A 14162-nucleotide genomic window follows, 5' to 3' on the forward strand; every position below is an offset into this window, starting at 1 on the left:
ATCGGATTCCCTCTCCGGAGAGGATGCACGCGAGGAGCGAGCTGAACCTTACACAACGGCTTGCCTCGGCGGAGACGATTTACGATCGCGCGGGGGGGGGGGGGGGGGGGGGGGAGCTGTAAACTACGTACCCGCAGCGGCCGGATGCAGCCGCGAAGATCAACAGCTGGGAAAGTGGAGACGGACAGAACGAAAGCTGGAAGGCTAGTGATCGGAGAACGAGAAAGTGGCTCGTCTGTTTGGAACGTGTGTGTAGTGTGTGTAGTTTAAAATAAAAGTGTTGGGGTTTGTTGAGACTGATCGATATCTCGGAACGCCAAGAAGCAACAATTCCCTCAACAAAATAATTGGTGCCGAAACCCGGGAAAGAAACTACTGCACTACAAATGAAGCCGACGAGCAACGTGTGATCGAATCGCCAGCAGACAGAGAAGGGAACGTAACGACTGAACGGGCGAAACCTGGTAATCAACGGCAACATCTACGATAGACCGACACAAGCAAGCAGCACTGCAAGCCAGGACTCAACTGTAATGGATGTCCTCAAGAAAAAACGAAAAACACATTGACCGCAAGTAACGAGGCTCCTCAGCGAGGCACAGGATTTATTACAATCAGCTACGCCGACCGTCGGTGATCTCGATATATTGATCGAACGCCTAAGCCTCGCTCGGGACCAACTCAATCACGTAGATGCCGCGATCGAGCAGTTGATTTCCGAAAAAGAAGCAGAAGCAGAATTCACGCAACTGTTAGATTATTCTGACAAGATCGTCACGTGCCTAGCGAAGCTCAAAAGGAAAGTCAAGAGCCCGGAGGACAGCCAACGAACAAGCGGGGAACCGAACGTAGAGCGGGAAGCAAGAAAGGTGACATCAAAAATCAAGCTTCCCAAATTAGAGCTCATCAAGTTTAACGGACACCGAAGAAATTGGCAGCCCTTCTGGGAGCAATTTCAGACCGCCATCCATTAAAATCCGGAACTATCGTCCTCAGAAAAATTCAACTACTTGAGGTCAGCCCTGACTGGTGATGGAGCAGCCGCCATCGCAGGACTGCACCCAACCGCTGAATGCTACGCCCACGCCATCGAGCTTCTGCAGCAGCGGTTCGTGAACTAGGCGGAGCTGATACAGGACCACATGACAGGGCTCATGGACGTCAATCAGGTGCCGTCATCGCGCAGCGTCAGAGCTCTGCGGCAAGTCTACGACAGCGTCCAGGCTCACATCCGGGGCCTTCGGGCGTTGGGCGTGACGGATCAGTAATACTGTGCCATGCTCTACCCGGTTCTGCTTTGTGCGCTTCCGGACGACATGAGGCTGGAGTTTAACCGCAAGATGTCTTCGGGAAACGCCGAAAACGACACCGCCGGGGGAACACCAGCAACCGATATCGGCTCCGACTCAGCAACGGAGTAAGGACCCGTTAAGGAGGTGCGCGCGCTGCTGAACTTTCTCAAGATCGAGGTGGAGAGCCGGGAGAAAACATTCAAGGAACAACCCGAAGACGCCGGCGGTAAACCTACTCATTGTTTCCCTATGCATGAACCTCCGAAGAGGAGCCTAAACAACACCAAGACTCCGAACGCTACCGCTACGACCTTGCATGGCAGGGTGGACAGCATGGAATGCTTTCTTTGCAAATCAAAGGCGCACAGCACACCAGACTGTAACGCGAAGATCTAACTCAAGGAAAAGAAGCGCAGGCTGCAAGCACATCGGAGGTGCTTCCGGTGCACAAAGCCGAACCACACGGCAAGAATAGAGAGTTTTAGTAGACCGTTTTCGGTTTCCCGCTCCGCTCTATGGAAAGCGGAGTCGCCATCGCGCATGCGCGACCCGCTCTGGGATTTGAGCGTGGAGCGTCAGCTCCGCTATCGTCGCCATTTTGAGAAGTACGTTCCACTCTCAGTAAAGGTTCACTAGATGGTGCTTTTCTGGAAAGGTGGGTGCTCGCTATTCGAAATCATGCTTGGGAGCGCGCTTGACCCTTATGAACCTCGCTGCACTAAGAAGCTGCGCAGACTTTGTTTGAAAAGGCTTCCCCCAGAAAACGTTTCACGGTAGTCAAGAACCTCTGGCTGCTTCGAGAAATTGCTGGCCGCAGTCCTTTCACGGCCCCTGAACGGTGGGAACAGGTGCTGCCTTGTCTAAGCCAGCGGCTCGATTTTTCTATGCGAGATGACGACGACGACGTTGAGAGGATGACACACCGGGCGACGGCGGTGTCTCAATCTGAGCCCTGGGCCTCGGTTCCTCGGAGGCGGCAGCTTCTACTTCGGCTGGACTACCTCCTTGGAGCATGATTCTTTGACCCCAGTGGACCCCAGTGAGCAATAGCGCCATTATGTTCCTGGTGCTCCTTCATGCACTGATCGAACGGCGTGCAAGATCCTCATAGCTCGCTGCTCACCCGCCCAACCCGCCTCCACGAAGTCTGGACTTCTGCGAATCGGACTGCCACCCTCCCCAATACCAACAACCCATGTCGTCGTCATCTTGCACGTATATACTCATCACATTACCATGTTCCCTAGACGCGGCACCGGGGGCCTCGGTGGTACGGGCTGCTGCTTTCCGCGGTGCCGCGGCTCTCCAGAGTCAAAAATTAAAGGTTAAAGACCAAAGACTAAAGCAGTCGGCAAACGGACAGATATTTTGTTTGGTTACTTCAGGCAGCAAGACAGTGAAAATTAGCGAAATCGAGTGCTCCTTTTATATATCTACTTTTTTTCCCAATGAAATGAATATTTCCTTCTTCGTATGCTTCGGTTTGTGATATGATGCCTTGGTGTTATGTACACTGCGCGACACTGTTAGCGGGAGCTTTCAACATCCTGTTTTCATTTTTCACCTTAAATTCGAGGGGCTGACATTTGCCTATTGGTGTGGAATAAAGCGCTCGTTTGGGGCACTAATCTGAGCGACAAATTTTCAGCTTTTTCAAAAGCTGTCAAAAAAATAAACTGCAAATAAAAGCGATTTTTTTCGTGTTCGTATTAACAGTGGAGCGCAGTGTATGTATCTGCCTTGGGGGGCGACATGAAACCATTTTGCTTGACTATACACTTCTTTTTATTTCTTTTGTGTGTTTATGAAAGTGCGTTTTTCAGCTTAAGCTCCTGCCCAGTTTCTGCCTCACTTGTGCTACGGTCTTTTCTTGAAATAGAACGCCACGCAACATAGTCTACTCTTACAATGCTGAATTCAACAGTAACACTGTACTTTGGTTAGATGCAATATTCACACGCACATCTGGGAAGTAAAATGGGAGTCGTTAGTAAACGTTTTTTATTAAAATATTTCTAGATGCCTTTCAGCCCAGTTGGACAGGTATTTCGCTCAGTACAAAAGCTTGAACATGATTTACTGTGATAAGTTTATGTGTTCTAATATTAAACAAACAAAAAAATGCCCATGGTCCTTGTAGGTTCCGTCCAGCCGTCAAATTATGCCGTCTGCGCACATCACTGCCTGGTGCTTCACGACGAGCACCCTCTTGCGGTCTTCTAATTTTTTTGATGGACGGCATATGGGCACTCTGTGCGGTCAACAAAACCCCAACAGTTGTTTAGGGGTGTTCCCTTGTCCTTGACAGCCTAATAAAAAAGACAAAGAAAAACACTCTTACAACACGGCAATATTTAAACACTACCAAAACATAAGCAACCGGAAAGAATAAACACAAATTCGGGACGCAAACAGACAACAGTTGTATCGTCTGTTTGCGTCCCGAATTTGTGTTTATTCTTTCCGGTTGCTTAAGTATTTACCAACACGCTCGTTTTTTAATGTTAACCAAAACATGTGATATGGAACTTGTTACTCCTCTAAGGTAAAGCGTATTTCCATTGTAGGGTTGTAAAAAACTGGGTATCGTAAATTAATATATATATATATACAGTTCTTCCTTAATTCTGCTAAGGTTTGAGGCCGTCAAACTGTGCATGCGAGGCCCGCTACGCCGGAATTCAAAACGAAACTTTTGAAAACTGTTCTAATCTACCACTACTGCTTAGAAGTCCAGGGTTGTGTTTGCTAAATTTTGCATTGTTTATGCCTGTCTGGTTTTCACCAGACAAAAAATTGACGTGGAATATTCCTTCGACCGTTATTGGTAACTCTTTTCAAAACACCACCGGGTAACATATTCGGCCACCATATTTTGGGCATCGCTTTTAGTGCGAGACTTGTGACTAGAACCCATTTCATATTCAGTATTGACGCAGCATTTGTGTCTAATACATTTAGACTCGCATCCGCGACAAGCAATGACGTAGCTCTCTTGCTCCCTAGACACTTGGCCAAAATAAGGCGGCCCCGAAGACTAGCGGCACCATGGGTTGCACTTTTAAAAGGCTGCATTCAAGTTTCTATTATTTTCTAAATCTACCAAGGAAATCCAATGCAAACATTTCTTGAGGAAAGTTAAACAATTCAAAAGTTGCGAGCGAATGTGAATAAATAAAGCTGAGAGGGGGGGAGTGGTTTCTTTGGTGCAGCTTGCGAGCGCTATGCTCGTGGTCAGCTTTCAGTGGCATTTTCGACAGGAGGGTGCATGCACAGATATAATCGGCGTTCAAGCACGTGCACCCGTACATCTGACTGCATAGCCATAGGACGTCCACAAAACGCGACGACTTTACCGACGCCGTGCTGGTTGCAAAGTGATACTCGTTCACTTCGTTTGATTATGCTGTTTTGTGTTACATACAACTCAAATCGAATGGTTTACTTTTTACGCGCGAGGCGTACGCTTCACTTCTTGATTCGACCACTTTCAAGCTGAGGTCACGGTGCAAAATATCGACGCGTATTGAGTAAGTGCAGCCATCTTGAGATCTAAACGATCACGCCAAGGACGCTGAGGGCAGTCCGCTCTACAACTTGTGAAGCGGAGCGCACGCTCACTCCGCTAACTATGCGCTCCAACTCAGAGCGGGCCACGCGTGCGCGGTGGGGACGATGCTTCTCGCAGAGCGTAAAGTAGAGCAAAGAGGGCTCATAAAAGTGGCCTACTAATACTCATAGATTACGAACGCGCTCGCCGTGACTTGTCCTGACACTGCCCATGTACACCTTTGGCGTATAGAAAAAAGTAACTTTTCACCAGACAGAGTAGCTGTGCTAGAAACAATGGAAACGCGAAATTTACACAAACCATGCAGGGTCTCACCTGTGAGCACAGCTCTAGTCTCGCCAGGGTCAACCACCTATGTTTGTTTATGTCAGCGAGCAGGAGGCCGAACCTCTCGTTCATGTGACCCACGAAGAAATTCACAGAACTGAAGAACACCGACAAGTTCCGTCCAAACGCTCATCCAAGTACGAACAGACAGGTTGGGATAGGCCAGTCGAAGAAGAACCATGCAAAGCGTATCGCCAGATTGGCAACACCCTGCGCCGATCTGTCGGGTGCTGGTATTTGGAGGCCCGCATGCAGAACAGCCAGGTCTTTCTTTAAGCAGGATAGCTTCCTAAAGGGTTACTTTTCTACGTTGGAAATATCCAGCAAACCGCGTTCGGAAAGGAAGCTTCGGCGCTTGATAGCACGATGGATACGAATCATAGATTCGATGTCTCGCCAGCTTAATCTCGTTAGTAGAAGTCTCCTTCCTTGAGAACAGCGGGGATTCATCGTGCAGATGCCTTGCTAGCCTTGAGCAACACTGTACTCGTACTACGCAAAAGGATGTACTCGCAATGCGCCAAACTTCTTTCTTTTCTCTTATTTTTCTACTTCAAATAAGTAAATCTGTTTCAGTTTTAATTCGAGTGGAGCAGAAGCTACAAGAGCGAGTGCCGGCCTTTCAGCGTCCTTTACCAGCACGCGCGCTCGTGCAGTGCCAGTACCGTTTAGAGCAACATGCTCATGCTTATACCTTCGGCTTCACTCGCAGACAAGGTGGAACGATTATATTTATATTTTATAGCTTAATATTTCTTCAGGTGTGTGCCTACTCTTTTGTGTTCATTATTGTCGCCTTGGTTTTACTACCTCTACAATCACGCTCCCTTTTACTCTCTTGGTGTTAACGATTAGGTTTTTTTGTCTTACTAGTACTATAAACGTCCACTTGTGAGGCTACGCAAGCACATTTTTCGAGCCCGCTCAAAGCGCTCTTACGCTGAAGAAAAACGCTCTACTAAAACGCGTTTTTGGACCTCCGCTTTCCATTCCGGCGAAGCGGGCCGCGCATGCGCAGTTTGGCACCCTCAGAGCGGAGCGGAAGATGAAAACGGTCTACTAAAACTCTCTAATGTGTCGCGGCACGCTCCGTTGTGACAGGTGTCGAGGAAGGCATGTATCCACTATGTGTGATCCAGATAACTTGCCGGGACGAGCTGCCAGCGGATCGGATGAAACGCGGAAGAAAGACAAAACGCCTCTCAACCTGCATGGGAGCGAGAAGGGCAACAAACCGGCTGTCCTTCTGCAAACGGTTACCGCGTGGGTGGAAAGCAAGAACAGAAGAAAGTTGGCCCGCATTCTCTTCGACAGTGGTAGTCAGCGCTTCTTCATTACAGAGGAGCTGTCGAGGGGTCTTGGTTGCAAGCTTCTCGGAACGGAGGTTCTTACCGTCGGAGTGTTCGGTGGCAAGACTAGCGAACAAGTAGTTTTGAGTAATCGTCTAACGGGCCAGACATAGGAGATAGACGCCCTCGAGGCGCGTTCTATCTGCGAACAAGAACTTCCAGGCCCGGATGAAGACATCCTGGTGAATATGGAGGAGCTCGGACTAACGGTTGGTGACGACCTGAACGGGCTCGAGTGCAACGGAGTAGGAATCCTCTTAGGATTGGAGCACTACTGGGGATGCGTTACGGGAAGAGTCCGTCGACTGAGCGAGAACCTGACGGCAGTGGAGACCACCCTTGGTTGGGCAGTACATGGACGCTCCCAGGCGACTGCAGCTGTTGTCAACTGTTCCCAAGTGATCGTCCTCAGAGCTGCCGTGAGCGACCAGGAGAACACGGCTGTCCTGAGAGGATTTTGGGAGCTTGAGAGTGTGGGAGTTGTGGACGCAGAGGTCTAGGATCACTCCGATAGCGACATCATGCAGCGCTTTGAGAGAAGCATCACCAAATCTGATCGAAGATACGAAGTGAGCCTTCCTTGGAAACCTGATGTAAAGCTTGATTGCAACCGAGAGATGGCTTGGAAGAGACTCGAAAGCCAACGAAAGAGGCTGAGCAAGAATCCTGAGCTCATGCAGAGATATGATCAGGCAGTCCGGCTTTACGTCGAGAACGGAATGGCTGAGAGGGTCGAGAGAGAAGATATCTCGGGTGAACGCGTGTACTACATGCCCCACCAGGCTGTTCTGCGAGAAGGCAGCAGTACGACGAAGATGAGAATCGCATTCGACTCGTCTTCCCACAGACCGAACTGCAAGTCACTAAACGACAACCTGGAGAGCGGTCCGAACCTAAACCCAGACCTTGTTAGCCTGCTACTCAACTTCAGGCAACACCCGGTGGCACTGGTTGCGGACGTCGAAAAGGCCTTCCTCCAAATTGGAGTAAACCCGGAGGATCGCAATGCTCTGCGGTTCCTCTGGTACAAAGAACTTCCTCAACCGAACCAAACAACTCCGGAGGTGAAAGTCTGGCGTATGACGAGGGTCATTTTTGGAGCCACGTCCAGACCCTTTCTGTTGGCCGCGACCCTACGACATAATTTCAAAGAAATGGAGAGCGCATTCCCCAAGACAGCAGAGCGACTGGGTAGATCGGTCTATGTTGACAACCTCTTGACGGGCGCGGAAAGTGAAGAGGACGCGCGGACATTCTGCCACGAGGCGATCGAGATATTTGGAGCAGCGGGGATGAAGCTCCATAAGTGGGGCTCCAATAGCGCAGCCCTGTCGAAAATGCTTGAAGACAAGGGTCCCGATGAGAGACCATTGGGACAACAGACGGGTGTGTTGAAGGTATTCGGTCTGACGTGGAAGCCGAATGAAGACAGCCTTTCCTTTTCGGCAAAAGACGTGATTGAGTTTGCCCGCCAACGAAGAAACTCCAAGCGTTTCGTGCTCCAGACGACAGAAAGACTGTATTACCCCCTTGGTTTCCTCTCCCCCTTTGTGGTGCGAGCCAAGACCTTGTTTCAGGAAATCTGGAAGCTGAACCTGGCGGTGGGACGTTACACTGCCGGAAGAGCTGATGAGTGGCTGAAACAACTGGTGCGACGAGCTCACCACAGTTCAGCAAATTAACGTGCCCAGATTCTACGACAGCGAGCTGAAGGGCAGCGTTGTACATAGAACGTTGCACGTGTTCTCTGATGCCAGCACCTCCGCATACGGATCCATGACCTTCATCTGCTCAACGAATGACACCGGAGTAACGACCGCGACACTCTTACTTTCTAAGTGCCGCGTGTCACCCCTGAAGGAAATCTGCCTTGCTAGATTAGAGCTCATGGCATGCCTGATTGGATCGAGACTGTTTAAGTACGTAAGGACATACCTCGATATCAAAGTGGATGAAGTCTACTTCTGGACGGACTCCATGATCGCTCTGCATTGGATAAGGGGAGAGCCATGCAGGTGGAAGACGTTCGTGAAAAATAGAGTAGAAGAAATTCAAGCAAACAGCGAGAAGGCAATGTGGCACCACTGCCCGGGGGAAGAAAATCATGCCGACCTGAGGACACGAGGGCTGTCCGCAGATCGATTGTTGTCTGCACCGCTCTGGTGGAGCGGACCAACTTGGTTGCTACAGCCCGCGACAGAGTCGCCTGGGGAAAGTGACGAGGAGCTTTCCCACGACCGGCTCGAGGAAAGGACTCCAAGAGCAGAGCTTTTCGAGGTAACTGCAAATGTACCGGAAGAGTTGCTCGACATCTCAAGATTCAGCTCGGCCTTGAAACTTCACAGAACAACGGCCTGGATTTTACGGTTCATCTATAACCTCAGATCGTCAGAAAAAAGGATGGGACCACTGACAGCCGAGGAGATCCACGTAGCGCAAACACATTGGATAACGAGAGCACAAAGATCAGCGTTTGCCTCCGATATTGATTGTACAGCAAAGAGAATGTCGCCCCCACCTGGGTCGCTCTTGCGTGACTTTCGCACTTTCATCGATGAAGAGGGATTGCTGAGGATCAGCGGTCGACTCCAGTCATCGAACCTGACGCAGGAAGAACGCCGCCCCATTGTACTGCCTAAGGAGCATCGATACTCAACGTTGCTGACTGCCGACGCCCATCGCCAGGTACTGCACGCGGGAGCCAGGGACACTGTCGTGCAGCTGCGCGAGAAGTACTGGATCCTCCGCGGAAGACAGCTGGTAAAGAAAGTAATGCGGGCGTGTGCGACCTGCCAGCGATTCAACGCGACTCCTGCGAGTGCTCCAACGGGACCCTTGCCGGTGGATCGTACAACGCGAGCGGACCCGTTTGAAGTAGTGGGCACAGACTTTGCGGAACCCTTGTATGTTAAAGCGAACGACCTAACCAGCAAATGTTACATGCTGTTGTTTACATGTGCTGTCACCCGAGCGGTTCATTTAGAGTTAGTGCCAGACATGTCGACAAAGAGCTTTCTGTATGCCTCTTGCAGATTTGTGTTGCGGAGAGGGGTATGCCGCGTCATTTATTCAGATAACGCTTTGACATTTAAGCGGGCCTCAAAAGAGCTAAGTGAACTGTGGAAGACACTTCGACACCCTGATGTGATTCAGCATTTTGCCAATGCTGGCATAGGGTGGCGATTTATTGTCGAACGCGCGCCATGGTGGGGAGGTTTTTATGAGAGGCTCGTGCGCTCAGTATAGGTGTCATCGAGGAAGGTGATCGGAAAGAAATGCCTGGGCGCGGAGGAATGGGCCACGGTTCTCACCGAAATTGAAGCCGTGGTGAATTCGAGACCATTGACCTTTGTATACAACGAGGTTGGAGAGGGCGACCCTCTCACGCCGGCGAGTTTTCTAATGGGTAGACGGCTGACGGCGCTGCCGGCGGCCGGGGGAGAGCCGCTCGCTTCGACACCGGAAACACTTCGCGGTCTGTGGCGAAAGCGAAAACGGATCCTAAATTTATTTTGGGGGACGTGGGGGGCGGCATGCCTCCGAGAACTGAGGTCTGCTTATGCTAGTCACCAAAAGCAGTCCCCTCCGCCCCGATTGGGCCAGTTGGTCCTGTTGAAAGAGCCACTTCGACGACTGCTTTGGAAGATTGGAAAGGTTGAGAGGGTATTTCATGGACGCGATGCAAGGGTTCGTTCATGCGAGATTCGCGTACATCGCGGTACAATATTGCCAAGGCCAGTGCAACTAATCTACCCCCTAGAAATGACGGAACTCTAGAATGTGCTCGTGCCCATTCGGTGGGAAGCAGGGGGGTAAAGGTGGGTGAGGAGGAGTGGCATATCTCGTGCGCCGACATCCTGGGTCCCGAGTGAACGATCGCGAAAGAGAGCGACAGAACACGAGAGAAAGAAAGCAACGTTGCCAGCTGAAGGACGACAGTCGCAATGGTAAACGCGAAGACTGAAAACTCTCAGCAATATAAACAGTGATAATTTAATGTTTTAAACTAAATTCTGAGCTATTCTAACGCTTATAAAAAGCAATAAAGTCATTACGCTGCATTAACTTTCCTTCCGTCGAAATCTCCAAAGTCTGGTGGTTGCGCGGTTTCGTATTCCTCAACCGCGCCCCCCCCCCCCCCCCCCCCGCGCCCCACCGGCGAAGCCGGGTATCTGGTTTAGTTTAGCGTTGACTCTAGGCCGTACATGTGCGCGTTATGCAAAAAGAAAGCTTCGAAAGGAACGCGAATATCTTTCCACCGGTAAGTTTGTGGATTGTTGAAGTTCATGAAACTGCTCTGATGATATATTTATGAAATCGAAGGCAGTTGGTAACCATGTGGGACCCCGAGGGTCTGCCTGCATACTCCGCCGCTTGCGGCAGCCAGAATGCATGGGAAAATGGCGGACCTTTTCCTCTAGAGTTAGTATGCATGATCTCTATGGTAGGAAGTGTGTTGGAACTTTCGCGAGAACGGCATCGGATTCCCTCTGCGGAAAGGATGCACGAGAGGAGCGAGCTGAACCTTACACAACGGCTTGCCTCGGCGGAGACGATTTACGATCACGCGCGGGGGCGAGCTGTAAACTTTGTCGGCCCCACATGGGTGGGGCCGACACCAAACGGCTCCCTACGATGAACGGCATCCATTGAGACCACACAAGTCCACAAGTCCCGGTGAGCCCACCACTTTTAACATTATCAGACTCCTAAGACACAAACCGAAGCCCGCCCAGCTAAGCCAAACGACAAGCACGGCGGCCGGCTCCGCCCGCGCCATCAGAGCGCAGCTCTCGACCCGGCAACAGGCGGACGCTTGCCCCTAACCATCATGGAAAGTAGTCAAGCATTATCCCAGCGCCAACCGACCAACCGAGAGGAAAATGAACGCGCGGCCGATCTCAATGGGAACCCCAACCCAAACAACGACGAGTCACCCAGTAAAGATGCCTCGCATCAACAACAGGAGGAAACAAATAACTTCTCTTGGACGGACGTAGTCAGCAGGTGAGCCCGAAGACAACAACTTCAATCCGAGAGGGAAAAGGCCACTGCTGCCGAGAAAGCACCCAACCACTCCTCAAATCCCCGTCGGAGAGCAGGTGATCCCGGCTCCCCCTACACTCAGGAGAACCGGAGCCGCCGAGCACAAACACAAACGCTGCACCGAAAAAGGCTACCACCCCTCCCTATCGACGACTACAAAGTGGTCATCCGGCCGAGAGACGGTCTCAACCTCGGAGCCTGGAGTACGGACAAGCTCACACGAGCCATCCTCGTGGCATCTAAACTCTCGTCCACCGAAACGTCCGATATCACTATAAGAATCCGCCGTGACCAGAACCTGGCGATCATCAGCACCCCAAGACTAGAGACATCCTCCCGCATACAAGCAATCTCGGCGCTAACTCTCGAAACCAGGCAATACGAAGTCACAGCATACCTGGCAGTCCCCGACAATTCATGCAGAGGCATCATCTCCGGTGTAGACACCAGACCGACAGCCGAGACACTCACTGAGGAATTACGTGCCCCCGGGACCAACATCTTGTACGCCAGAATGATGGGACAGACTAACACTGCCATCATCACATTTGAGGGACTCAAGGTACCCTACTACGTGTACCCGTCGGGCGGTGAATACCCATGCAGACCCTACCAACCAAGAAAACAAATATGCGGCGTTTGCCTGGGCCTAGGACATCGCACCGACGTGTGCCCGCAACCGGAGAAGAGCCGATGCACCACCTGCGGAACACCTGGCGGTGCCATGGAAGATCACGAGTGCAAACCCTACTGCATAAATTGTGGCGGTGAACACCCAGCGGTCGACCCGCGCTGCCCGGCCCGACAGAGAGGACCATACAACAAGAAACACGTCCAACAACACCAACAAATGCAAGGACGACAGAAATCACCCCTACCACCGCCACCGCCCCCACCGCCCCCACCAAGAAGTGCAGACCCTCAATGGCCGAAACTACAAAGCAAAACCTGGGAAGATCCTAATCCCTTCATCTTCCTGGCCGACTCCACACCGCAAGATTGCCACGAGCCCAGCCCACCCACAGGACACCCGAAACACGTCGGCAGGAATAACGGCCGTATTCTTAAACGGGCCTCGACTCGACACTCTACCTCGACTCACTGGAGTGGAGGAAAGCAGCTCGCCCCCATTTGAGGAGCCATCGGGCTTCACAGACGCGCCTCGGCGTTTCCTCGGCTGAGGAGCTCCTCGAGAACACTTCCTCCACTCGAGGAAGCTCGAGGAGACGTGAAAGGCGTCTGGTTACGAGGTTGTAGTAAAAACGAAGTTGAAAACAGTATTTTGGTGTGAATTATGAACATATTAGTTCATTTTATTTGAAGGGACACATTTTACTAACATTGAATTGGGAGTCTGCAAGATTTCTGCTTCGCAGCGCGCATGTTTTATGCGTTGCTGCCGGTTTTCGGACAAACAGCCACAAGCGTTCTCCAGTCTGGCAACGGTGGCGGCCGCTCTCCAGCTTTTGCGTCGTAGAGGCAGCTGTAGCTCGCTACCGTCGTTCGTCTCTGCGTCTCGCCCGTTCTTCGCCGTCTCACCTCGTCGCACCGCTTATCTGCTTCGCTGTCCCCGCCTAGAACGAGCATTTTCACCCTTCCTCTTTTTTCAGAGTCCTACTAGAGTGCCTTGCCCTACAACGATGTCGTTCAACGAAGGTGACAAGAAGGGGCGAGTGGTTCCACAAAGGAGGGGAGCTTCTTCGTCGTTCTACTAACAACTCCCCGAAAGAAGCTAAAATTGACGCGTAGAAGAGTCTGCACCAAGTATAAGCGCCAGCCGCATGTCCGCCCACGAGTGTTGGGACAACGGTAAACCCAAGTGGAAGAAAACAGACGCCGAGAAGAATCAGGGAATCCACGCAACAGGTGTGTAAGCAATTTCTATATTCGGGCACAATAACGCAACGGGTTCGCAAGATCACATGACAGGACGTGTGTACTAAATAACTCTGCAAGGGACTTTGCTGTGGCCACCTGCAGCTAGTCAAGCACGTTACTGTCGAGGCCGTAGGTGGGCAGTGACGGTGAATTCTCGCTATCTTTGGTGATTCTTGTGCCGACATCGACATCTTACTTTGCGTGCTGTGCTATATCCAAGCGAAAATTACGCTGCGAACATTCTGGTTGCGCCACACTACCTTAGCCTCCGGCCCCTTTCTTGAGATTAGAGAGGCAACCTGGACGTATAAAGAAGAACGCGACGCACGAACTGACACTAGTGCACGTAGAAGTTACGCTAAGTAGGAGTTTCGACTATGTCAATTAGACCTAGCACCTCATCTCCTTGTGTGCTAATCTTTTGAAGAAAAAAAATCTTGTGCTGGTTTAATTAACCACCAGCTCTCATTTTTCAATTGTAACCTCCTAAGAAATGCCATTATGTGAACATGAGACTTGCTGGAGTCCTGTTGTTGACAGATGTCTTTTTTCAGGTGTCCATGTTAGTGTGCAACCATTGTCATTTATTTGCGAGGTTAACCAGCGCATTGTACTGGCATGATTAAGCTGGCACAAATTTAATATGGGTAGAAGTATACATTATTGATTTGAAAAGTTGTGTGTCTACAATATGACTGT

General features: G+C 50.9%; 1 protein-coding gene across 1 annotated transcript; it reads left to right on the plus strand.

Annotated features, from left to right (window-relative positions):
- The first annotated feature begins 11370 nt into the window (after window positions 1-11370).
- LOC121838346 lies at window positions 11371-13459 on the plus strand. The gene is made up of 3 exons (XM_042294540.1): window positions 11371-11546; window positions 11637-12643; window positions 13452-13459. The coding sequence occupies exons 1-3, from the start codon at window positions 11371-11373 to the stop codon at window positions 13457-13459; spliced, it is 1191 nt and encodes a 396-aa protein (XP_042150474.1).
- Window positions 13460-14162: the final 703 nt, after the last annotated feature.

Source organism: Ixodes scapularis, unplaced genomic scaffold, assembly GCF_016920785.2.
Source record: "Ixodes scapularis isolate PalLabHiFi unplaced genomic scaffold, ASM1692078v2 PGA_scaffold6__148_contigs__length_123643588, whole genome shotgun sequence".
Lineage (NCBI taxonomy): Eukaryota > Metazoa > Arthropoda > Arachnida > Ixodida > Ixodidae > Ixodes > Ixodes scapularis.

Coding starts and splice junctions, on each gene's coding strand:
- LOC121838346 (XM_042294540.1), top strand. CDS start 11,371: ATGGAAAGTAGTCAAGCATTATCCCAGCGCCAACCGACCAACCGAGAG. Junction 11,547..11,636: donor TGGACGGACGTAGTCAGCAG/GTGAGCCCGAAG, acceptor TCCCCGTCGGAG/AGCAGGTGATCCCGGCTCCC.